At 39.5% G+C, this 27268-nt stretch overlaps 1 protein-coding gene across 1 annotated transcript in view; it reads left to right on the top strand.

Moving 5' to 3' along the window:
* The window catches only part of LOC125236921 (probable ATP-dependent RNA helicase DHX35), a 132500-nt gene that overhangs the window by 26672 nt on the left and 78560 nt on the right, over positions 1-27268 (top strand). Inside the window, exons 3-8 of the mRNA XM_048143838.1 lie at positions 6519-6683; positions 8598-8678; positions 10995-11054; positions 11858-12020; positions 13917-14014; positions 26888-27134. Coding sequence (XP_047999795.1) covers positions 6519-6683; positions 8598-8678; positions 10995-11054; positions 11858-12020; positions 13917-14014; positions 26888-27134 — 814 coding nt within the window. The remainder of the gene's footprint in view (positions 1-6518; positions 6684-8597; positions 8679-10994; positions 11055-11857; positions 12021-13916; positions 14015-26887; positions 27135-27268) is intronic.

Consider the following 27268-nt stretch of genomic DNA (forward strand, 5'->3'; position numbering starts at 1 on the left):
CGTTTGCCTATGTTGCACGAAACCCGAGTTCCCCTAGGAATAGCCAGGGTTCAGCATCAGCTCTGCCCTGGTTACTCCTCACTCAAGTACTCACCAAAACAAGTCCGATGACGAAAACAGCGCTTGCCTATGTTACTCCAAACCCGCGTTCCCCTAGGAATAGCCAGGGTTCAGGATCAGCTCTACCTTGGTTACTGCTCACACAAGTACTCATCAAGACAAGTCCGATGACGAAAACAGCGCTTGCCTATGTTACTCCAAACCCGCGTTCCCCTGGGAAAAGCCAGGGTTCAGCATCAGCTCTACCTTGGTTACTGCTCACTCAAGTACTCATCAATACAAGTCCGATGACGAAAACAGCGTTTGCCTATGTTGCACAAAACCCGAGTTCCCTTAGGAATAGCCAGGGTTCAGCATCAGCTCTACCTTGGTTACTGCTCACACAAGTACTCATCAAGACAAGTCCGATGACGAAAACAGCGCTTGCCTATGTTACTCCAAACCCGCGTTCCCCTGGGAAAAGCCAGGGTTCAGCATCAGCTCTACCTTGGTTACTGCTCACTCAAGTACTCATCAATACAAGTCCGATGACGAAAACAGCGTTTGCCTATGTTGCACGAAACCCGAGTTCCCCTAGAAATAGCCAGGGTTCAGCATCAGCTCTACCTTGGTTACTGCTCACTCAAGTACTCATCAAAACAAGTCCGATGACGAAAACAGCGCTTGCCTATGTTAAACCAAACCCGCGTTCCCCTGGGAAAAGCCAGGGTTCAGCATCAGCTCTATCTTAGAAACTGCTCACCCAATTAACTCATCAAAGCGAGTTGGATGACGAAAACGGCTTATTTTTATGTTGGCAATTAACGTTTTCAATGTGTAATGATAATGGTTAATTGTATTGATTTTCGGCCAACACTGTATATTTACATGCATACATACATATTTACATATTTATATATTTATATTCATACATACATACCTACATACATTCATACATACCTACATACATTCATACGTACGAACATACATACTGATCTATGGGCGACGATGATCATTTACCATCAGGCGATCCATCAGTCCCTTGTCTCCCAGTTCATTAAAAATAATTTCTAGCCGTGTTCTACTTCTATTCAACGAAAACATGTTTCGTTGCAAAATTAAAAATGGGGCGCATAGTGCGGAGTGGCAACAGCGCATTTTCCTTCCTGTTCTTACACTAGCTTAGATTCATAATCCTGTCTCTTTCACGCAAGGCTCGACTACGCTTCAACAAAAGGGAAAGCCTTATAAATAGCGCTTAAAATAAGGGTAACCCTTATTAAAGGCTTGCAAGCCGTATCGGATAGCGGTAAGCCAATGCACAGGGCTAGCTTTATTGTTTTGCTAAGTTTTTTGTAAGGGCTAGTCAAATGAATGGGCTTGCAGTTCGAAAGGGAGAGTCTCTCGATTGGGTCGTCCTTACGTTAGGGATTCCCAATGAAAGGCTTGTAGCGCGGAAGGGGTTGTCCGGTCCCTGCTACCTATCCATACTAAAAAAATAAAAAAAAGAGCCGAGGAGTGACAATAACAGCAAAGCGATCCGTGTGATCCGACTGCAACCGAATTAGAACCGACTGACTCGGACCGAGTGCGCGCGAAAACGGCTGATCTGATCAGATCTCGGCTAGTATGAGCGAGCGTTACTGTACGCCATATGCACAATTTGTCTCTCGCTCTCACGGTGTACTGCTGTACTAAATGTCCTAAAAGAACGAACTAGTACACTTCGGAGATCGTACTAGTTGGGAGCGATCTTTTCAGTGAACGAGCAAGCACAACTCTACAGTGTTGACGCGACAGAGCCAGAGTGCATTACAGTTGGCGTCTAGCGTCAACGATTTTCATTTCTGCTAAGTCGCCCGTTTGAGATTTCCACAAAAAGCTTTTTGATCCATGATCCATACTAAATTACTAATATTATAAATGGGAAAGTGTGTGTGTCTGTTTGTTTGTCCGTCTTTCACGACAAAACGGAGCGACGAATGACGTGATTTTTTTAAGTGGAGATAGTTGAAGGGATGGAGAGTGAAATAGGCTACTTTTTATTTCTTTCTAACGCGTGCGAAGCCGCGGGCAAATGCTAGTACATAATATGTCAGAAAGTACCGATACGGTATCTACATTTTTGTGTAGTTAAGTAATATGTAATATGACTATTACTGTCGGCCTATTTGATAATTCAAGTGGCTGTCAGGACGTAACACTATCATTATACGATTAAACAGTATCCTGCCTGGCCTATACATACATGTGTGTACTGTGTACATATAACATTATGCGTCTAATATTTTAATTATATAACAGGCTATATCCCATAAAGGGGTCAGGGGCCATCAAAATTCAGTGTCACTCTTGGGGCTGAAAGAAAATTAAACTGTGACATTGCAGTGACAGGTTGCCAGCCTCTCGCCTACGCCACAATTTAATCCATATCCCACAGTCGACTTCTACGACACCCACGGGAAGAAAGGGGGTGGTGAAATTCTTAACCCGTCACCACACAGGCTCCTTCACCTTGTATAGTTGGTATAATTCTGTCAAAAAGTCATAGTAGAGGCACACCTCGGACACTGGCGATCAAATATACGAAAGAGGCGCGTTCCAGCACACAGTCTAAGCTCGTGTAGTTGAACGCGTACTATGCTTGTATGAGTGAGATATGAAAGGTCGACTGTTTGCGTTTTTGACAGGCGGTAACTGTGAGGTAACCGAGAGGAGCAGGGGCAGCACTTTCAGCGAGGAGCGGGAGTGGCCATACTGTACAATAGTACTCTTTATTATACTGTTCTGTAGGTGTGTAGTGTATTTAGTGTAGAGATGTACCGACTATTGATTTGGCCGACTAGGCCGACTACCGACTAGTCGGCGCTTGGGTGGCCGATTAGTCGGCCGACTAGTCGGCTAGTCGGCCGAAACATAAATGTCGACTAAATTCACATTTTGAATGTTATATTTGGTCCTTCGTTCGCGCTTTTCATGATTTTTTACAAGTTCAGAGGTTCATGACAATATTTATATACATTTTCCATTTTTGACAACCGGCTTGGCTTAGTGGGTAGTGATCTTGCTTATGAAATCGATAATCCTAGGTAGGAAATTTATTTCTGTGATGATAACAAATATTTGTTGTTCTTACAAAGAAAGGAATTACGAATAGGTACATGATACAACCATAAATTTAAGCTGTAGCTCTCAGTTTTTCTATCACTAATGAAGTGCCGACTAATCGGCCTTTTTTGCCGACTAGTCGCCGACTAATCGCCGACTACAAATGTGGCCGGATAGTCGGCTTTCCCGACTAGTCGGCGACTAGTCGGTACATCCCTAATTTAGTGTATTCCTAATTGGATATATAGATAGTTATATGGGTGAATCAACTTTTTCTTGCTTTTTGCAAGAATTACCCTTACTTATTATTAGGTCTACTTTTGTGATTTTTAACCTTACCATCGTGAATAAAGATCCTTATTTCACGTATACCAATTACGGAAAAATTTAAAAACGATTCATTTTTAATTAAAACAATATGTGACCCAGTGGAAGAGACACTTTTTTCATACAAAAGTGAGGGACAGCTATGTCCACTGGGTCACTGCTCGAAACAAAGTTGGGTGATTCTCTGTAAGGATGTTCAACAAACAGTCCCCTGGCAATGATTTTTTAAAATATTTATTTATAAAATCAGAAATAGTTTGTATAATTTAATTAAGGCAAATGGGTTTTATTAAATTATACTAACTATTTAGGATTTCATTAATAAATATTTCAAAAAATCATTGCCAGGGGACTGTTTGTTGAACATCCTTACAGAGAATCACCCATAAAATAGGAAATCCTATAATTACATGTTGTATTGCGTAGCTATTATATTTGTCTTTAATATAATAATTATACATTAATTAGACTAAATCCCAATTAAATTTTCTGACCACATGTAGTCGAAGTATGCGAAATTTTCCTGGCAAAGAAAAGTTGATTCACCCATATATGTGTACAGTTATAAAAATAGTGTCACCGGTTATAAAAATTACAGCCTGTATATTCGTAGTTTGTATAATTCTAAAATGCGACAAAAGTCATAGTTGAGCTGTGATCCCAAGATCCCTGCTGAGTAATCCCAAGATTTGGCGTAGACACTAGTTTTACGAAAAACCTTCAAGAAAAGAGCGTACACTCATCTTAAAGGCCGGCAACGCACCTCCAACATGATGTTTCGGGTGTCCATGGGCGGCAGTGATCGCTTACCATCAGGAGAACTGTCTGGTCGTTTGCCTCCTATCTCATAACGAAACGCTCGTAGATGTCTTAATACTACCTACAATTTTAAAAAACCGGCCAAGAGCGTGTCGGGCCACGCTCAGTGTAGGGTTCCGTAGTTTTCCGTATTTTTCTCAAAAACTACTGAACCTATCAAGTTCAAAATAATTTTCCTAGAAAGTCTTTATAAAGTTCTACTTTTGTGATTTTTTTCATATTTTTTGAACATATGGTTCAAAAGTTAGAGGGGGGGGGGCGCACTTTTTTCCCTTTAGGAGCGATTATTTCCGAAAATATTAATATTATCAAAAAACGATCTTAGTAAACCCTTATTCATTTTTAAATACCTATCCAACAATATATCACACGTTGGGGTTGGAATGAAAAAAAATATCAGCCCCCACTTTACATGTAGGGGGGGTACCCTAATAAAACATTTTTTCCCATTTTTTATTTTTGCACTTTGTCGGCGTGATTGATATACATATTGGTACCAAATTTCAGCTTTCTAGTGCTAACGGTTACTGAGATTATCCGCGGACGGACGGACGAACGGACGGACGGACGGACGGACAGACAGACATGGCGAAACTATAAGGGTTCCTAGTTGACTACGGAACCCTAAAAAGTGTGAAAATCTCGAAAACCAGGCGACTGTTGATTTTCTGGACCAGTATAAGGTGCCCTCTTGGTGGTTAAAAGGTCGTCCATTAATTACCGGGCACCCGGTATGAATCAGGCGCGTTCCTACGCACACCGTCTAAACTCGTATAGGTGAAAGAGTATCATGTAGGGTTTCTGATTTCTCGACCTATTAGAAGTCTCGAGTTTCGAGAAATCTCGAGCCCAAAGTCTCGAGTCGTCTCGAGTCTCGAGTCTTTTTTTATAAATGGTAAAATTTTAATAAAACAATAAACAACAATATGATTAGTAGTTTTTATTGCACCACACTATCATAAAAAATGCGTTACAGGCTTTACGTTGCATATCGTAGTAACTAAATAACTAGGTTGTGGCTGAAACCACAAACCTTGTAAAAATGTTGTTTTATAAATGATTTTCTATTTGTCGATTATGATAAAAAAAATTGTCATGTGACAGTGACATCTGTTATTGGCTACCTATGTTAATTGTTCTTTATGTCATACATTTCTTTTTTGTATTGCTGTTGATGACCCAAATAAATAAAATAAAATAATATACCTATATATAACCTAACCACAAAATTAAAATTTTGATAAAACCCCCGACCGCGACATAGTAGACCGATTTTCATGAAACATGACTAAGAACACTCCCGACTACCTCAGCTTTCAGACAAAAAAACTAAATCTAAATCGGTTCATCCTTTCGGGAGCTACGATGCCACAGACACACACACACAGACATACAGACAGACAGACAAACACACAGACAGACACGTCAAACTTGTAACCCTTCGTTTTTGCGTCGGGGGTTAAAAGACATTTCTTAATTCTTGTTTGTCCGCGAAGAATGGAAATCCCTTCTGAGAGCCCTATGTCCCTGATGAGGGGGGATCATCCACATATTACGTCACACCAAATTTCAGGTTTTTGGACCCCTCCCCCCCCCCCCCCTATGTCACACTTTTTTGTATCCCTTTAACAGGGATTGTCACATTTAGTATGACCCCTCCCCCCCCTTACACTGTGACGTAATATATGGATGACGCCTAACAGGATATCATCATCATCATCATCATCAGGCGTCATCCATATATTACGTCACAGTGTAAGGGGGGGGGGGGGTCATACTAAATGTGACAATCCCTGTTAAAGGGATACAAAAAAGGGTGACATAGGGGGGGGAGGGGTCCAAAAACCTGAAATTTGGTGACGTAATATGTGGATGATCCCTCATCATCAATTCTTGTTTGTACTAAAAGCATTGTTTAATTCAATTCAATTCAATTCTTTATTGCTTCCATGTTGGTACAAAATTATTACAGGTGGCAGATATAAAAGGCAAGGCACAACACAACATGAGACCCGGTTAGGGTATTGCAAAAAATATAAATAAAAACTACAACTAAAATATACACACAGAATAAATTAATAAAATACATTATTGAATAGCTTATTGAATTACTTTTGGAATTTATATAAATTAAAATAATCTTGTAAGAAATAAAAACAATTGTCAATTAAGTAATTTTTCAATTTTATAACAAATTTATTATATTTAGTCTCTTTATGTTACAGTACCTCCACGAAATCGGACATAAAGTGGTCGTCACACAACCGCGCGTGGCGGCGGCGGCGTCCCTCGCGGCCAGGGTGGCGGAAGAAGTCGGGGACGCGCTCGGTGAGAGTGTTGGCTACGCGGCCGGTATGACCAGTCTGCGCTCTCCTAATAGTAGTATCGTGGTACGTTTTAGAATTAAACTAGTGTTCTATCTAAATATATAAAATAATAAACTGACTGACTGACTGACTGACTGATTGACATATCAGTTCACGAAATCGGACATAAAGTGGTCGTCAGTCGTCACACAACCGCGCGTGGCGGCGGCGGCGTCCCTCGCGGCCAGGGTGGCGGAGGAAGTTGGGGACGCGCTCGGCGAGAGTGTTGGCTACGCGGCCGGTATGACCAGTCTGCGCTCTCCTAGTAGTAGTATCGTGGTACGTTTTAGAATTAAACTTGTGTTCTATATAAATACAGCGCGTAAACCTAATAAGGGCGATAAATGAAACCAGGCATATAATTCAATATTGTTATAATTAATTAAGAGGTGTTTTTGAGTTACTTTTAATTTTCACCCCATAATGAATTTTTGAAAAATTTCCCAGCAGCAATGTACTGTAAACGTGGTTGCGATGACAATCAATGACAACTGTCAACGAGCAGTTAACGCGAGTGTGTTTGCATTACGTTGCGGGCCCAATTATTTTGTATGGAACAAAAAAAATATTTCAATTTTAAGTAAAAGTTATCTAATTCCATTTTTTATGTCCTATACTCACCGAGGTTCGCCCGTATTAGGTTTACACCCTGTATATAAAATAATAAACTGACTGACTGACTGACTGATTGACATATCAGTTCACGAAATCGGCCATAAAGTGGTGGTCACACAACCGCGCGTGGCGGCGGCGGCGTCCCTCGCGGCCAGGGTGGCGGAGGAAGTCGGGGACGCGCTCGGAGAGAGTGTTGGCTACGCGGCCGGTATGACCAGTCTGCGCTCTCCTAATAGTAGTATCGTGGTACGTTTTAGAATTAAACTAGTGTTCTATCTAAATATATCCATACTAATATTATAAATGGGAAAGTGTGTGTGTCTGTTTGTTTGTCCGTCCTTCACGGCAAAACGGAGCGACGAATTGTCGTGATTTTTTAAGTGGAGATAGTTGAAGGGATGGAGAGTGACATAGGCTACTTTTTGTCTCTTACTAACGCGAGCGAAGCCGCGGGTAAAAGCTAGTAAAATAATAAACTGACTGACTGACTGACATATCAGCACACAGGCCAAATCGCTGGTTCCAGAGACTCCAAATTTGGCACGCAGGTTCATTATAAGGTGTAGAGGGGCACTAAGAAAGGATTTTTCAAAAATCACATCCTAAGGGGGTGAAATGGGGGTTCAAAGTTCAACGTCTTAATAAGATTACTTTTAGTACGCGGGAAAAAGCTAGTGTAAAATAAAGTAAATTGGGTCTTAAGATACTTTATTCCTAAAGACGAGTGTTTTTGCGATACTTATAGCCTTTTTTTATAAAGAACGCCATCTATCGAGCGTTATTTCGCGACTCATGACTCAGGAACTATTGTCTTTTATTTTTAAACATATTTTGTTTTGGTTAATTTAAATATTGTATTGCTTTCATTGTATCTTTTGACATTTTATTATATTTTAATTACTATCGATATATGCTTAAATATTTTGGTGACATTGTTGTTTATGAACAAAATTTTATAGGGTTTTATGTTAATTTGAATGTTATGAAATTTTATTTTGTACTGTTTCTTTATTTTTATTTTTTTATGTGTGGTTAGTGTTTTAGTTATAAAAAGGACTTGTAGTCTCATGTAAACTCTTTGGTGTTAAACTGTAAGTTTATATTGAAATGAAATAAATGAAATTTGTGCTCATCACACAAATAAATAGACATTTTTTGGGTAAACATGCTTCATCCTAGACTGCATCGGCACTTTCCATCAGGTGAGATTGCGGTCAAATGGTTTACCTGTTCTTCATAAAAAAAAAATGCCCTTACCGGGATTCGAACCCGGGACCGCGGCTTAGCAGGCAAATGTTTTAACTTTTGATCAATTTCTTTCAGTTCATGACAGAGGGCGTATTGCTTCGTGAAATGTTCGCGTCTCCTCTTCTGATGCAGTATTCAGTCGTCGTTTTGGATGAGGTAAGACATACATACATACATCTTATCTTATCTTAAAACACACTTCGACCCATCGGGATCTTTTGTGCAATAGGCTACTTGACCCTTTTTTAAAGTCTATTTTATATTATTAATTACTGTCCAATTAACCGAAAAAAAATATTACCATATTTTATTACGACTTGAAAACCACAAAAAAACATTTATAAAGTTTACTTTAACTTAATTAGGTAAACACATCATTAGCCATGTTAATCTATAGATTGTCTGTGCACGACGTAAATCGAATTGAGCACAAAATTTTCTGACATTTAAGTTATGAGGCATAAAGTTCATCATGTCAGTGATTAACTCGGCATGAACTTAAGTTAGGTTCATATGACGTCACTACACGTCTGACAGCGTTTTCGGTGGCCAAAGTTAAAATAAACATTACTCACATTTTTAATCGAAAACATGTAGCCACCATACACTTTTAATACCCAAAATCTATAAAAATTGGTTTCTTTTGTCAGACGACCGGTCTGGCTCAGTCGGTAGTTACCCTGCCTGCTAAGCCGCGGTCCTGGGTTCGAATCCCGGTAAGGGCATTTATTTGTGTGATGAACACAGATATTTGTTCCTGAGTCATGGATGTTTTCTATGTATTTAAGTATGTATTTATCTATTTAAGTATGTATATCGTCGCTTAGCACCCATAGTACAAGCTTTGCTTAGTTTGGGGCTAAGTTGATCCGTGTAAGGTGTCCCCAATATTTATTTATTTATAAATACTACAGGAAACAATCATTTTTTGTGCCAAATTCGATAAGAGTCTAGTAGCCTATTACCCCCTACGATCCTAAGATCCTTCAGCTATTCAGGAGCTTTTCGACCATCTCCACGTATCGGATGATGAGGCTCATGGGTCCTTTGGCACCAGGTAACCTGCTCCAAAGTTCTTCATTCTTTGTCTGGCGAGGGCGTGACATTCACACATTAGATGTCTGACGGTCTCTTCCTCTTCACCACACATGCCTAAATCAGTGTTGTCAGCGTGTCCCATCTTGGTTAAAATGCCTTTGACCCCGTAATGGCCTGTGAACACCCCCGTTATAATTTTAAGTTGTCTTTTGCTCAGTTTCCCTAGCTTTCTGCTACATACGAGTACCCACTTACATATTACCAAACACTTATATAACTCCGTATAGACCGATAAAGTCTAAGAAAAAAACGTACCTCAAAACCATACAGAAAAAGGTACGGTGAGCTAGATGGCGATACACCTTTGGGGTACGCTCGGCTAGATGGCGCTAATATTAATATTTGACATTTTAACACATATCAAGCTAAGAATATGGGCCAAATTGTCAAAACGGAGGTTCAAAAGTAAGCCTGTGTCGAGAGATGGGAGTCTATGCACTGTGTTTACATGTTTTACTTTGACAGTAATTCTCTATAATACTCGATCCTCTTTGATATTACATATACCGTATTCATTCCTAAATGTCCTATCATGTAAACGAAATTTCAAATGTGACCACAGACCACAGACAATTACTAGTGATGGGAAATGGCGGTAAAATGAAGTGTTCGACGTTACATCCTATTGTCGCTCTTCCCATATAATAAACATTAAGGCCATGTAACTAAAATCGCATGCGAGTTCGCACGCCGTCTAAACCAGGCCTTAGGCACTGGTCCCACTGCGAGCTAGTAAGCGAGCTATCGGCTATAAAAACGAGCAAAAGATAAGCACTCCCGTGCAAATAAAAGAGACACGGCTACTTTAATAGCTGAGCATTTCTTTTTTTTGCCAATAGTTTTTTTTAATTGTTATAGGGAATTTTAGGTCAATTGTACTCAGACAGAATCACGAGTACTTTCAGTCTCACTGGGAGACAAAAAGTGTCCCAGAGTTTCCATACAACATGTTCGGAAAATGGTAACAAAATAAGAAAAAATAGTATGGGACAATTTTTTTACTACTAGGATTGAAAAGGCTAGTAATTCTAATTCTGAGTAGAAATAGCATATTTTTTTCAAAAATATCACACTTCATAAAAGTGGCAAAAAAAAAATGCTCAGCTAATTAGCCACACAGTTACCGCCTGTCAAAAACGCGATCAGTCGACCTGTCATATTTCGCTCATACAAGCATAGTACGCGTTCACCTACACGAGCTTAGACTGTGTGCTAGGAACGTGCCTCTTTCATATATTTGATCGCCAGTGTCCGAGGTGTGCGTGTGGTATTGTACTGAAAAATGATATATCTACCCACGCACACACACGTACAGACAGACAGACAGACGTTGTTTTATAAGGTGTAGTGAAATATTCTCATGTACATTTTCAGGTTCACGAAAGATCTCAAATGACTGACGTGCTGATGGGCCTCCTCAAGAAGATAGCCAAAGTAAGTTTATGTCCATTTTAAGGGGCTCTACACGGTTTTCATCGATTTTTGACAAGTTTACCTTTCTCCCCGTGGGTGTCGTAGAAGTCGACTGTGGGATCTGGGTTAAATTGTGGCGTAGGCGAGAGGCTAGCAACCTGTCACTGCAATGCCACAATTTGGATTTCTTTCAAGTTCATGTGCTCTGCCTACCCCTTAATGGGATACAGGCGTGATAGTATGTATGTATGTTTGACAAGTTTTGAGTTGAAACTCCTAAATGTGCACTACAGATAGAATTATAAGAGTATTCGTAAGAGTCATATTTTGAAAAAATCATACTTACTTTTTATGATTTTTATCGAAATTTGATTTTAGTGAACGATATTACGTCTAAAAATACAACAGACCTTAATTTTACGGCAATTAAAACAAAGTTATTACCAAAAAAACCATAATAATAAGCTCTTTAGCGATAAGACCGCCTGTGGTCTACCATAGTTAATTAAAGTTATGTGATGTAATCTTGTTATATTGGTAAACAATAAAGAATATTGTATTGTATTGTATTGCATAATAAAAATGGATTCATATCGAAGGTCATTGGCGCAGGGAACACCTATCTGTAAAAGTCTCTTCTGTCTTCAAACAAACAGAAACACACACTTTCCCATTTATAATATTAGTATGTATTTCTTTTTTTTATACCACGTCGATGGCAAATAGGTATAAAGTAAACCCACAACACAAGTCTTTTTTTGAGCATAACGTGGGACTCAGTGAATCTGTGTCAGAAGTCCTATAATTTATTTATTTTATTTCAGAAACGCAAAAACCTGAAAATCGTCGTGTCTTCAGCCACTATGGACGCAGAATTCCTGAAGGACTTCTTCAATTTGACAGACAAGAGAGATAAAGAGAGATCTACCTCTGTTGTTATGTCTGTGCAGGGACGAACTCATCCTATAGATGTGTTTTATAGTCAAGGTAGCAAAGTTACTAATTTATTCGAGATTTCAACAGTCAACATGATATCATAGATTAAATATAAGAATATCATGCGACCGCCTGAGAACGCGCATACACTACACCACACATAGATGGCGCCACAGAAAGATGTCGCTTTTGATTATACTTGTAGATGGCGTTAAGTGTCACTTTCGACATACATTTATCGAAAGTGACACTTAACGCCAATCTACAAATAATCGATGGCAACAAGACATTTCTTGTGGTGTAGTGTATGCGCGTTCTTAGACGGTCGCATTTCAATGTATGGGATAGTAGGATCTTCTTATATTTAATCTATGTATGTGTAGCACTGATAGTTGAAAAAGTAAGAGCGAATCGACTAGCATGGTATGGACATGTAATGCGAAGGGTTGAAAGGCATGTGACGAGAAAGATATTATGAATTAATGGAAGGTGGTGGAAGTAACGGGAGGGGAAAACCGAAGAAGAGGTGGATGGACTGTGTGAGACATGATATGGAACTAAAACAAGTTAATGATGAGATGACGAGTGACAGAGATGTATGGAAGAGAAAGACATGCTGCGCCGACCCCAAGTGACTGGGATAAGGGCAAGAGAATGATGAATGATGATGTCACAGGGCCGCGTCGACAACAAAATCGTTCTCGAAAGGTACAAGCCTTGTATTACAAGTGTGTTTCTATGACAACCCATACGATTTGACAGTTCGCGCACTTGTAATACAAGGCTTGTACCTTTCGAGAAACGGGCCCCAGCGCTGGCCCTCGGGTTAGCATTTATGCTGATTCAAGACCATTTCGTGGTAACTTAAATGTTTTAATTTCTTTTTTCTACTCCCGAACTGTTATTCGTCATTTACAGGGCCATGCATAGATCTTTAAAACCCTACATAAAAGTCTATTCCCCAAAGCCAGCGTCCGCCGGCTTTCCGCGCACGCATCGAAAAAACTGAAAATGCATTGTTTGGCTCTGTAACCATGGCAACGCATTGTTATAACGATACTGCGCGCGTGCGCGGGAAGGCTTTGGGCAGCTGAGCTGACAGTGCAAACCTTTGCGTCAAAATACAGGAAACAGTGTGAATTTCACGAAAGTTATTCAAGAAAACTGTTAAAAATTAAGTGCATGGTCGTAGAAAAAGTATTGTATTCAACGGTGTTTAACTGAGTCAAAAAATTGGTGAGCATTAGTCCGTTTTCACATTATCCGATCCGATATCGGATGTCGGAAGGATTTCAATGGAAAAAGTCCAAGATGGCGCCTGTAATGTATGGGATATCGGTCCGACATCCGATATCGGATCGGATAATGTGAAAACGCACTTAGACTCTTCGTTCGTCGCGACATCTATTGACAAGTGGCAGTACTGATAATTAATTTTATTTAGATGTCACTTAACTATGGCTATACAAATAACGCATTTACTGATGTATGGAGTTACAACTCAATTCAACAGTGATTATCTTTTGTTCGTTTTTCGTTTTTATAGCTTACTTATAGTTTACTAGAGCGTGCGACTTTCGATCCGGAGGTCGCGGGTTCGAACATGGCTCGTACCAATGAGTTTTTGTGAACTTATGTGCGAAATGTCATTTGATATTTCCCAGTCGCTTTTCGGTGAAGGAAAACATCGTGAGGAAACCGGACTAATTCAAATAAGACCTAGTTACCCTTCGGGTTGGAAAGTCAGATGGCAGTCGCTTTCGTAAAAACTAGTGCCTACGTCAAATCTTGGGATTAGTTGTCAAAGCGGACTCCAGGTTCCCATGAGCCGTGGCAAATGCCGGGATAACGAAAGGAGGATGATGAGCTCATAGTTTACTAGCTCGCAGCGGGATCAGTGCCTATGGTTGTGAATATTTATTGAAATGTAAAATTGTCACATTTCAGAACCAGTGCCAGACTACGTGAAAGCTACGGTAGACACAGTCATCAAAATACACGAGAACGAACCTTTTGGAGATATTCTCGCGTTCCTCACTTCACAGGTAAATATAGACGGTTTTTAGGGTTCCGTACCAAAAAGATACAAAAGGAACCCTTACGGCTCAGCCACAACATTGGTCTAAGCGCGACAGCGGTGAGCGGCGGCCATACGTGCGAATGAATGGCCCATCGATGTGTCTCGCTCGGGTTACCGTCCTCTGGCAGAATAATTTTAGTCCGTAACACACTTCGCCTAACGTGTTTCGCAGAAACACTTTCGGTCGAATGGTAATTTTGCAGAAAACTTAAATGGCATTATTACTACCACGCATAAGACACATTTGGCAGAATATTGTTTTACAGAACATTACTTTGGTCGACTTTGATTTAGCCTAATTGTATGTACCATAATAATCTTATAGCATAATATTACATTAGCAGAATTATTAATCGCTATTAATAAAGAAAAACTGCCCCAGAGTCACCCTTAGGTACGACGACGAGCGAAGCGAGGAGGAGTGTTAGGTATCTTGCATCCCCAACACATCCAACTCACTATCAAATAGCAAATTACAACTTTATGCCGCCTAAATATTATGCACAAATATTATCTGCAAACGTATTGTTCGACTAGAAGACTATTATGCTCATCAACATTATGACAACATACGATTCGGTATTACAAAAATCTGCGATATGATTTGTGCCAAAGCATATTCTGCGTAAGGTGTTTCTGCCAAACTTGACTTCTGCCAAGAACTATTATACGAATCAAATATATGCGTAAAAAGTTTCTGCCATATAATAGTGAACCGGCGTTAAGTGTCACATTCGGCCATAAATCTATGTCAAAAGTGACACTTAACGCTGTCTACAAGTATAAGCGAAAGCTACAAGACATTTTTTTGTGGCGCCATCTATGTGTGGTGTAGTGTATGCGCGTTCTTAGGCGGTCGCATTTTAATGTATGGGATGGTATGATCTTCTTATTTTTAATCTATGGCCGCGTCTAGACTCGAGACGTTATCTGTAAATTCGTCAGCGAAATAAAGTCGATATTTGTAGTAGTTTATTATCTACGAATGTGGGCAGATCGACAAGCAACAATAAATAAATAAAAAAATAAATATTGGGGACACCTTACATAGATAAACTTAGCCCCAAACTAAGCAAAGCTTGTACTATGGGTGCTAAGCGACGATATACATACTTAAATATATAAATACATACTTATATACATAGAAAACATCCATGACTCAGGAACAAATATCTGTGCTCATCACACAAATAAATGCCCTTACCGGGATTCGAACCCAGGACCGCGGCTCAGCAGGCAGGGTCACTACCGACTGAGCCAGACCGGTCGTCAAAAGAATAAAGAATAATGTCACCGTCGGAAGAATCAAACACATGGATATCGTGACGCACTCGCAGCGAACTCGCTGCGTGTTCGCTTCGTTTCCAACTCGTCCCCAAATCGCGAGTTTGATAAGGCCCTTATACACCGTGTTTTTATTGAATTCCGTTAACCTCGGCATATAGTTAGGTCCATTATAGCATAAATTAAATATAACAAGATCACACCATCCTATACATTAAAATGCGACCGCCTAAGACCGCGCTTACACTCCACCACACATAGATGGCGCCACAAAAAAATCTCTTGTAGCTTTCGATTATAAATTTTAACTTCTGATTAGCAGAAACGTCTGCAATCGATGCCACTAGGCTTAGAATAAATTTAAAAGTGGAAAATGTCTGCCTTGGGTGAGACTTGAACTCACGGCCTCTGGCAGAGCGCTGGAATATTTATCCAGAGGCCGTGAGTTCAAGTCTCACCCAAGGCAGACATTTTTCCACTTTTAAATTTATTCTAAGCCTAGTGGCATCGATTGCAGGCGTTTCTGCTAATCAGAAGTTAAAATTTAGCATGGTTAGCGCATCGTAACTGGTGAATTTCCAATATGACTTGGTACTCCGGTTGCCGTTTAAGAAGTTTAACACTCTTACGGTAGATGTCGCTACGGGTCCCATTGACCTTAGTAGTGGAAAATTTTGCTGGCTTGGTTGAAGTCTTGGTTGCTCAGTTGGCAGAGCGCTGGAATATTTATCCAGAGGCCGTGAGTTCAAGTCTCACCCAAGGCAGACATTTTCCACTTTTAAATTTATTCTTTCGATTATACTTGTAGATGGCGTTAAGTGTCACTTTTGACATAGATTTACGGCTCGGAATTGACACTTAATGCCAATCTACAAATAATCGGTGGCAACAAGGTATTTTTTTGTGGCGCCATCTATGTGTGGTGGAGTGTAAGCGCGTTCGTAGGCGGTCGCATTTTAATGTATGGGATGGTATGATCTTGTTATATTTAATTTATGACTATAGGAAACAGAATAGCATAGTTAGTTTTTTTTAATTCGTACCTTTTTGAATAACACCATACACCTGCGATAGATGATACATCAATTATTATTGCTGTTAAGAAACTGGCTGTGTGTGTTCGATAGAGATGCAACGAATAGTTGTTTGGCCGGATATCGGATACCGAATATTCGGCCTAACCATCGGCCGAATATTCGGTATCCGGCCGCCGAATATTCGGACAGCAGAATTTTACCTACAATACCTACAATTGAAGCAGGGAGCGGGCGCATCGTGCAGGTTTTGACTTGTTTCGTAGTCGTAGTGAACTTCGCGCGGAGTCCGTTTTTGTTTAAATGTTTATTTTTTTTTAATAATAAAGGGCTATGATTATAAGTTTTATAACCGTAACTGTTTTTTTTTACATTTAATTTGTTTACTCCAAAGTCTTTCAATCAAAAATAGCACATCCGGTATCCGGCCGGATAGTACGTCACTATCCGGTATCCGGCCGAATATTAAAATAAGGGCCGAATAGTAACCGAATATTCGGTACATCTCTAGTGTTCGATATGCATTGGACAATTGGACATGTCATAGTTTTGACATTTACTTAATGTGAGTTAATTGTAAAGCCCGTTTCTCAATCAGTAGGTAATTAAAGCAACATCTATCGCAGGTGTATGGGTTTTGTTTTAAAATACGAATTTAAGAAAACTAACTTTTATTTTTCATATCATTTATTTTAGCATATATAAGCATTACATTGTTAACCAAAGCGCTTATATACTAGTCACCTTAACACTAAAAATACATTATTATTCTATGTCAACTACAATCAAATCCGCTACAAACATAGAGATTTACTCAAGATTCGACAACAACTTCAAAGCTGAATGCACAGCCTACATTGTTGAAGATGTCACTGACATAATGCCAGAAGTCCCAATCAATCCACAGAAATGGAGTCATCTGCAACACCTGTCACTGGCAGATCCAACTTATCATACACCAAGCAACATTGATTTACTACTTGGAGTTCATATCTACTCAGACATCTTAATGAATGGAGTGATTAAAGGAGAACCAGGTACTCCCATAGCACAACAAACACGCTTGGGATATATACTGTCAGGAGGACATTTGACAAACAACCGCACAAGAGAATTCAAAACCATGCATCTGAACATAACTTTAGAGGAGATGGTAGAAAAATTTTGGGAGACAGAGAGATTAGAGTCAGAGGAAAACGACACTCTCACCCCACAAGAACTTAGAGCTGAGAAAATATATCAAGAAACTGTAACTAGAGATAGTGATGGAAGATACATTGTGGCACTTCCCTTTAAAAGCGACAAACCTATTTTACCTGAGAATTCGAGAGAAATTGCACTGAGAAGATTCATGAGCACTGAGAGAAGATTAGAAGCAAACAAAAAATTGAGAGAAGCCTACAACGAGGTCATGAGAGAGTACATAACACTTCAACATATGGAATTGATCGAACGAGATGAGTCTGTTAAGAAAACTGACAAACGAGTATATTTGTCACATCACCCTGTGATCCGTGAAGATAGAGAAACTACCAAGTATCGCATAGTCTATGACGCTTCATGCAAAGGAAGCAACGGAGTGAGCCTCAACTCAGAACTGCTAGTTGGTCCGTCACTTCTGGGAGATCTCCGAGACATTCTTATGAGATGGAGAACACACAAAGTCTGTTTTGTGGCTGATGTCATCAAAATGTATCGCCAGATCCTTGTAAGAAGAGAAGACACAGACTTTCAGAGAATACTTTGGAGATTCAGCCCTGATGAAGACATAAGAGAATACAGAATGCTAACAGTCACATTTGGAACAGCATGTGCGCCATTTTTAGCTATCAAAACCTTGAGACAAATAGCAATTGATGAGGCAAACACAGAAGAATATGCCCAAGCTCGAGAGATTATCAACCACTCTTTCTACATGGACGATGTACTGTCAGGGGGAGATACAGAAGAAACTGCAATAGAAGCAAAACGTCAATTAACAGAAGTACTAAGAAGAGCAGGTTTTGAACTACAAAAATGGTCTTCAAATAGCAAAAAATTCATCAATACAGTCGAAACAGAGAAGAGAGCGAAGAAATGTGAGATAGACATCAACAAAAAAGAGACAATCAAAACCTTAGGAATAACATGGAACTCAAACGAAGATACTCTCTTAGTAACTAACAAAATTAACACTTTATCTGAACAACGAGTAACTAAGAGAAACGTCTTAACTGTCATAGCTTCCTTGTTTGATCCAATGGGTTGGCTAGCACCATCTGTAGTCATGGGAAAGATATTTCTACAGAAGATTTGGTCAAGAGGATTATCATGGGATACAGAACTACCAGAAGACTTAAAGACAGAGTGGAAAACCTTTTGCAATGGTATAGAGCACCTGTCACAAATTAAACTTGAGAGATGGATTGGAACAACCAACCACAGTGAGTTAATAGAACTACATGGCTTCGCTGATGCATCAATGTCAGCCTATGCAGCAGTAGTCTACAGCAGAGTAATACAACCAGATGGAGAAGTCAAAGTGTCACTTATCATGGCAAAGACAAAAATCTCACCGATGAAAAAACAACTTACTTTGCCCCGTCTAGAATTGAGTGCAGCGCTACTACTGAGTCAACTGCTGAAACATGTTGCTACAGCTATGAAGATCCAGAACAAAAATACATACGCATATTCAGATTCAAAAGTAACTTTAGCTTGGATTCTCGGAGACCCGCTGAAATGGACAACATTTGTGAAGAACCGAGTCATTGAAATCAACAATAACATAAATACTACATGGTCATACGTGAATACTAAAGAAAATCCTGCAGATCCAGCGTCGAGAGGAGTCACACCTGAGAAATTGAAAGAACATACCTTATGGTTTCAAGGTCCAACATTCTTACAACAAAGAGAATGGAAAAGAGAATCTTGTGAAGTAGAAGATACAGATCAAGAAACGAGAAAGTCTATCAAATGTGCTACTACTACAGTGTTAGAGAAGAAAGAAGAATTCATACTCACAATTTCAAAGAGATATTCATCATTGAGAAGACTCATTTCAGTCATAGCTTACTGTCAAAGATGGCTGATGTTCAAAAACAAAGATGTAAAAGAAAACTTACCTCAGTATGTAACTCATGATGAGCGAGAAAAAGCACTTACTACATGTATCAAGCTTTCACAGCAACTTGAATTTCCAGAAGAAATCGAAGCTTTGAGAAATCGTCAACCACTTAAGAAAAGAAGTCGAATACTGTCACTTACACCCTTTCTTGATGAAAAAGAAGTACTCAGAGTTGGAGGAAGATTGAAACATGCAGATTTAGAATTCCTGAGCAAACATCCTGTCATTCTGTCTAAGAACAATGTACTGCTACCACTTTTACTCGATGACGCACACAAGAAGACATTGCATGGAGGCCCGCAACTTATGACAATATACTTGAGAGGAAGATACTGGCTGATTGACGCAGGAAATACTATCAAGAAGTATGTTAGAAACTGCTTTCCTTGCGCTAAACAAAAAGCGAAAACTGTAACTCAACTGATGGGCGATTTACCTGAAATAAGAGTTAAGCCATCAAGAGCATTTCTTACTACAGGTGTAGATTTCGCAGGTCCAGTCAACGTGCGCATGAGCCCTGGACGAGGAACGAAAACGTTCAAAGCATACATATGTATTTTCATCTGCATGGTAACTAAAGCTATACACATAGAATGTGTGAGTAATATGACAATGGAAGCGTTCATGGCTGCATTTCGAAGATTTACATCACGAAGAGGATTCGTCAAAGAGATGTGGAGCGACCACGGTACTAATTTCATTGCATCGAGCAAAGAAATACTAGAGACTTGGAGACTTGGCAAATCAACGATCCCAGTTGAACTAGCAGCCTTACTAGACACTGAAGGTACCAAGTGGAAGTTCATCCCTCCTGGATCACCAAATCACGGGGGATTATGGGAAGCGGGGGTGAAGAGTTCGAAATTCCATCTAAAGAGAACCCTCGGAGATACTACACCTATAGGGATTGCAATTGCTGGATCCAGCATCCAGCAATCCAGCTGGATCCAGCGCATTTTTCGGTCTGCTGGATCCAGCAGCCAGCGCTGGATCCAGCGCTGCGGATCCGCAAATAAAAAAAATTGCAATAAAAAGCGTAATTAACTTATTTTACGTCATGATTAAAACGGTTCCGCGTTCCCGCGTGTAGCCCGTGGCCGCTTAGCACAAAATAATTATATTTCGCTACAATTGTGTTTTTTTTTTTCAAAAACGTAAGTAGTTTGACACTGCATTATAACTACTGAAGATCTCGAAATGTATTTATAGTATTTAATTATTTACTGTTACCGCAAATTTTCTTTTAAGATTCAACTTATGTTTAAGATCAGAATATTGATTGATGTTTGTCTACGTATAATTAATTAATTATACCTACTTAGAGGTTTATTTTTTCATAAATATTAAGTAAGTAAAACTAAGTACTATTTAGTAAGTAAGGTAGTAATTTTCAATGTGAACTAGTAAATGTCCAAATGTAGTGCCAAAATGTTGATAGCATTATTTACGTACCTACTTATTGTAGTACCTTCACTTTTAATGCCATTTTTTATTTATGTAGATTGCTATAAGGATTAAAAATGGTTACAAAAATTAATGCCAACTTTTTACAAATAAATTTCAAGTTTTTTTCCCTGTTAGGTTAGGAGGGAACAAGGTAGCAGTTTTCTGTTCACGGACTATGTTGGCAGTATAATCATATATGACAGAGTCCAGTTAGGGACGACGACGAGCGAAACCAGGAGGAGCGTGTTAGGTTGACCGTGAGCAAACCGGAAAAAAGTTTTAAAATGTAATAACAATAAATTAAACAATATTCTTGTAAAAAAAGTAAGTAGGTAACTATTTAAAAAAAATATATACGTAAGTAAAATACGTAATTGCATCCCTGTCAATAAATTTAGAAGTTCATAGGAGACATAATTGCATATTTTTGGAAATACGCCATAGATATTGTCGGTGTTCAATAAAACATTTGGTGTATAACAATAAACAACTAGTTATTTTATAAACAACTTACCTACATGAACTGTCACGACACGAATGTCGCTGATTTTGTTTTATTTGTAAATAAACACATTTTTGACCAAAATGGCGAAAAATTAACCAATTTTTAATAAATCAGCACCTTTTTCACAGTAATATATTATCGCAGAATTTTACGCTATCGAAAAACCTGATATTCATACCAACTCCTATTCAGTTCACTTGAGTTTGACATATTTGATTATTCTGTCAAATCACCGATTTTTATGCATACTTAATTCAAGAAAAATATGATCTTCATAAAGATGTAGGCTGCTCCGACCTGTACTGAGCCGCGGGCGGCCAAAGGCCTGGCAGCCGCCGCGGCCCGCGACGGCGCACCGCAGTCTTGCTGCCAGCTGTGACAGCTGTGCCTACAGATCTAGTGACAGACGTTTGTTTTTATATATAATATTGTGTTTTGTGGCTTTTTCACTCTTAATAGGTATTTATTTTTAGTTATAGTTATATTTTTACTTTTATGTATTTAGTTTTTAAGTTCTTATGCAGGCCGCGACCCAATCTGGTGATAGCACGTCTTCCACTATCCATCCTTGTCCGTTGTGTTCAAAAACCTTCGAAACTAGCCGTGGCTTAAATATACATAAAACCAAAATCCATCGTAATGCTCTCAGCCAAAATGATTCCCCGCTTATACTAGCCAACACACCACCCATTCATCATCATCCGTTCCATGTTCGTCTGAGTAGTCTGAAACAAAACATCCCAATAATTAAACGGATTCCGCGCGGTGCCAGAATTTCTGTAGCAACTCATCTTAGCGACCTCATAAAAAAGTGCTGTGATAGTAATACGATTGAGGATTGGCACAATCTCCTTCTGTTTCCATATATGATATTACATGCAAAAGTTGACAACGAAAACATATCTCTCACTCAGAAGATTAAAAATAATTGCAGTAACTTTTCGATTCCTCCAACCTCAACCGCACCTAGTCATCTTCCTAAAAGCTCCAATGAAATCAAATGCATTGAAAATAAAATCATCGAGGGCGACCTGAAAGGTGCCGCTCGTCTTCTTTTTTCTAGTGACGTGCTATCTCCAGATAATCCAGATACCCTTTCGGCCTTACAAACTAAACATCCCCCAGCTCCCGCGAACCCCTACTTTTTCGACCCTCCAACAGCAACTCAGTCCTGCTTACAGGCAAAAAACGTTGAGGTATTCAATGCCATTTGCTCGTTTAAAACCGGGTCTGCAGCAGGACTCGATGGCCTCAGCCCACAACATCTAAAGGATCTGACATGCCCGTCCTTAGGGGACGTTGGCGAACAATTAATCAATAACATCACAAAATTAATAAATAATATGTTCACAGGAAATATTAACCCTGAAATTGTACCCATTTTATATGGAGCAAATTTAATAGCGTTAACGAAAAAGGATGGTGGGGTGAGGCCAATTGACAACGTTTCAAAATTTTCAATGTCCCTAAATTGAAAACCATTTCGAGATATACGCTTGTAGATCACATAAATCATTTTTTTAATTTTTTTCCCGTACTTTTAATATAAAAAATCTTAAAAATAGTTTAAAGGGGAAGTGACGTCAAATAGCTGATTTAGAGCTGCCACTATAACAAAAAAATCTTCCAGTTGGGATGTCACTTGAGTTTGACAGTGACACTTATCACAGTTCGTAGCAAAGATATTAAAATGTTCATGGCTTAGTCTATGCTTCGTAGTCATTCACTATTGGTTGACAGTGACACTTGACAGTCAGACATACCGGACTGTTTGAGCTGACTGTTAAAACTTTTTTTTTTTTAAATGATTTTGTCGTTTTCTTAGGTGTATGAAACAACACATGTGACGTCACGAAGCTGTGTCTTGACATTTGTAACTTACGCTCTTTCTGCTCGAAGTAGTAATAAGAAGGGATTTTCTCATTAAAATAGCACTTTTTGGAAAAATAAAAAAATACGTGTATCTTTTAGTATTGAGTTCTTTCAAACCAAACAATAAAAAGTAGTACTCAAAAATATGAAATGTTGTCAATTGCTGTTGGTGCAACACTTCGCCGCTTAGCATCCAAAATTGCCGTTCGACATATCCTACCAAAATTGCAAAAGTCTTTCGAACCGACTCAATTAGGCTTTGGAATCAAAGGAGGTTGCGAAGCCGCCGTGCACGCCCTCCGGACATTCCTTAGCGACGACCAATGCGAAGTGTTGCTCAAAATTGACGTGAAAAACGCATTTAATTCTTTGGACAGAGATACTTTGTTGGCAGAAGCAAAATCTAACATTCCCGAAATTTATAACTATCTTCTCCACTGTTACGCAGACCCAACGAAATTAATGTACCGAAAAAACGAATTATCGTCAGAAGTAGGCTGCCAACAAGGCGATCCCCTGGGGCCAGCAATTTTTAGTTTAGCTATAAATCCTATCATCCAAAATTTGAAATCTAAATTTAATGTTTGGTACTTGGATGACGGGACCCTAGGAGGTGACGCCGACACTGTTCTATCTGATCTTAATGTGATTATTGAAAGATTTAAATCCATTGGCTTACAACTAAATTTTGATAAGTGCGAATTATTCATTCAAAATTCCTGTTTTAACAATGATGACATTGATGACGTTATTCAAAAATTCAACTCTCTCGCGCCTAATATTAAGTTACTCGACAAGAGTAATCTTTGCCTCCTAGGATCCCCCATCTTTGAGGAAAACTTTCCTAATTATGTTCAAAATTGCGTTTCCAAATTCGAAGAACACTCTCATCGTTTACTCCAAATTAGCCCTCACTACGCGTTGACTATTATAAAGTTTTGCCTATTCGTCCCGAAATTAACTTATGTGCTTCGCTGCTGCACCCTTTGGAAAAATCAAAATCTTCTCTCACAAATAGATATTTTGGTTAAAATTAACCTAGAATCTGTCTTAAATATAAAATTCAGCGAGCATTCTTGGACCCAGGGATCCCTTCCCATCCGGCATGGTGGGTTAGGGATCCGCAAAATTTCCAGTGTGGCATTACCAGCTTTTTTGTCGTCAGCTCATAGCTCGTCCAGTCTCGTAGGAAAAATCCTCCGAACAAACTGTGAGGCTGCGGGCTTGGCTGACGCCAAACATGCTTGGTCAATTGCTTGCCCCGGTCAAAATTACCCCGAACATCCAAATTCTCAAAGGAGCTGGGACGACATTATATGTAAATTGACCGCTACTTCCCTCCTCGAGCAATCAGGCACCGAGGGACGAGCCAGACTCCTGGCAGCAGGAACTAGCGAAGCCGGGTACTGGCTCCATGCACACCCTTCCCCAAATTTGGGCACATTTTTAACCCCGATACTCTCCGCATTTCAGTTTGTCTTCGTCTCGGGGTCCCGGTCTGCGCCCCCATCGCTGCCCCTGTGGCCATGAAGTTGACCCACTAGGGCACCATGGTCTTTCCTGCCAGCGAAGCGCTGGCCGCTTCTCGAGGCATGCCGCCCTCAACGACGTGATCCGCCGGTCTCTTGCGTCAGTCAATGTGCCGGCCCTTTTAGAGCCGACCGGCATATCAAGGACGGACGGTAAGAGACCGGATGGAATGTCGTTGATTCCGTGGAGTATGGGACGGGTGCTGGTTTGGGACGCAACGTGCGTTGACACACTGGCCCCGTCTCATCTCCACCGAACCTCCGTGAGGGCAGCATCAGCAGCAGAGGCGGCCGAGAAACTAAAGGTAGGAAAGTACAGCGGTCTCGGCGCCGAATATATTTTTATCCCATTCGGCGTCGAGACCCTTGGCCCGTGGGGCCCTGGCGCTCTAAGTCTCTTCAAGGACCTGTCGAAGAGACTGAGAGACGCCACCGGAGACCGAAGAGCTGGCAGCTTCCTCGCTCAGCGCATTAGCTTGACAATCCAGCGAGGAAATGCTGCCAGCGTCTTCGGTACCATGCCACAGGGGCCGTTTTTAGATTTATTTTAGTTTAATTTTAGATTTATTTAGTTTAATTTTTATTTTAAGTTTAATTTTAGTATAACTTTAGATTTATTTAATTTAATATTATGTAATACAATATTATAGAGAATTTTATACCTACATGCATTACTAGTTGTATATTACGTCAAGTAAAACATTAGATAACATGAAAGTTTGGTTTTTAAAAAAAGGCCTTTTAAAAAACCCTAAAAACGGCCTAACATTAAGTTGGTAGGTAAATGCAAGGTTGGCAAATTAAAAAAAAAAACAATATGATAATTTGGGAAATGAACATTCGGCGGAATAAAATTCCGCGAAACGTGCGCTGGGAAGTGATATTCGGTCATACAATTTTCGGAGAAAAATAAGAGAACCGTTTTAAATTTTTTTTTTAATAAATTATGCTTAAAAATTGCGCGTTTTCATCCTTACTTTAACTATTTCAAATAAGTTTAGTAATAACAGCCCTATAGTATAGCAAAATGTATTTTTTTTTGACATTTTTTCTACCTGCTGGATCCGCGCTGGATCCAGCTGGATTGGCGCCGATCCAGCAAAAATCCAGCTGGATTGAAAATGCTGCTGGATTGCAATCCCTATACACCTACCTTCGAAGAATTATCAACGCTTCTGAACCAGATCGAAGCTTGTCTTAACTCGAGACCCTTATCACCGCTGAGCGATCATCCTGATGACCTAGAGCCGTTGACACCAGCACACTTTCTTGTCGGAGAACCATTAGTCACAATACCAGAGAGAGATTTGACTCAACATAAAGCAAATGCCCTATCGAGATGGCAAAATATGCAAAGAATGTTACAGATATTTTGGCGAACATGGCAAACAGAATTTCTTACAAGATTACAAGAGAGACCTAAGTGGAAAATAAGACAACAAGAGTTCAACGTCGGAGATTTAGTGTTAATCAAAGACTATAGATTACCTCCTAGTAAATGGCTACTAGGTAGAGTGTTACTGAAACATCCTGGAAAAGATAATGTTACGCGAGTCTACGACGTCCGCACAGCAACTGGAGTGTTAACTAGATCGATTTCGAAGCTGTGCCCACTACCAGATGTTGGAAGAAAGGATTCTGCTGTTCTTCAGGCGGGAGAATGTCGTGGCCAGCAAGAAGATTGACCATCGAGAATCGATATAGCTGTCACATTTTTGAATTGCTGTCAACTGAAGCTTACATTATGAAGACAAAAGTCTAGATTTTTATTTTTGCAATATATTTCAATGAATTAACATGTATACGTTTTAACTAAGATTCTTATCAATAAATAAGAGTTATTGCATTACGGCGTCTCAGTTCTTATATTCACATTTAGAGTAGATGAGTTTACAATTACTTATCACAAAATTCAATGTCAAGTTCAATGTAATATAAAGTTATTAAAATAATACAAAACTATGCCATTCTGTTTCCTATAATGGACCTAACTACATGCCGTAGTTAACGGAATTGAATAAAAAACGGTGTATTTCAACAATTACTTTAAATATTCCAGGAAGAAATACTAACAGCCCTGGAAACATTACAACTGTACGCAGAAAGCAACAACGAGAAGAACAAATACAGGAAATCCTTTCCAAGCGGCATACTGGCGGCGAATTTATCAATACTACCGATGTATGGGAGCATGCCACACTATAAGCAGATCAAGGTTTTCCAAATGGCAGACAAGAATGTTAGAAAAGTGGTATTAGCTACTAATATAGCGGAAACTAGCGTCACTATACCAGGAATTGTTTATGGTAAGTATTATTTATCATATCACTAGCTTTTGCTTGCGGCTTCGCTCGCGTTAGAAAGAGACAAAAAGTAGCCTATGCCACTCTCCATCCCTTCAACTATCTCCACTTAAAAAACGTCAATTCGTCGCTCCGTT

This window comes from Leguminivora glycinivorella, chromosome 20 (genome assembly GCF_023078275.1).
Source record: "Leguminivora glycinivorella isolate SPB_JAAS2020 chromosome 20, LegGlyc_1.1, whole genome shotgun sequence".
In the NCBI taxonomy this organism is placed as follows: Eukaryota; Metazoa; Arthropoda; class Insecta; order Lepidoptera; family Tortricidae; genus Leguminivora; species Leguminivora glycinivorella.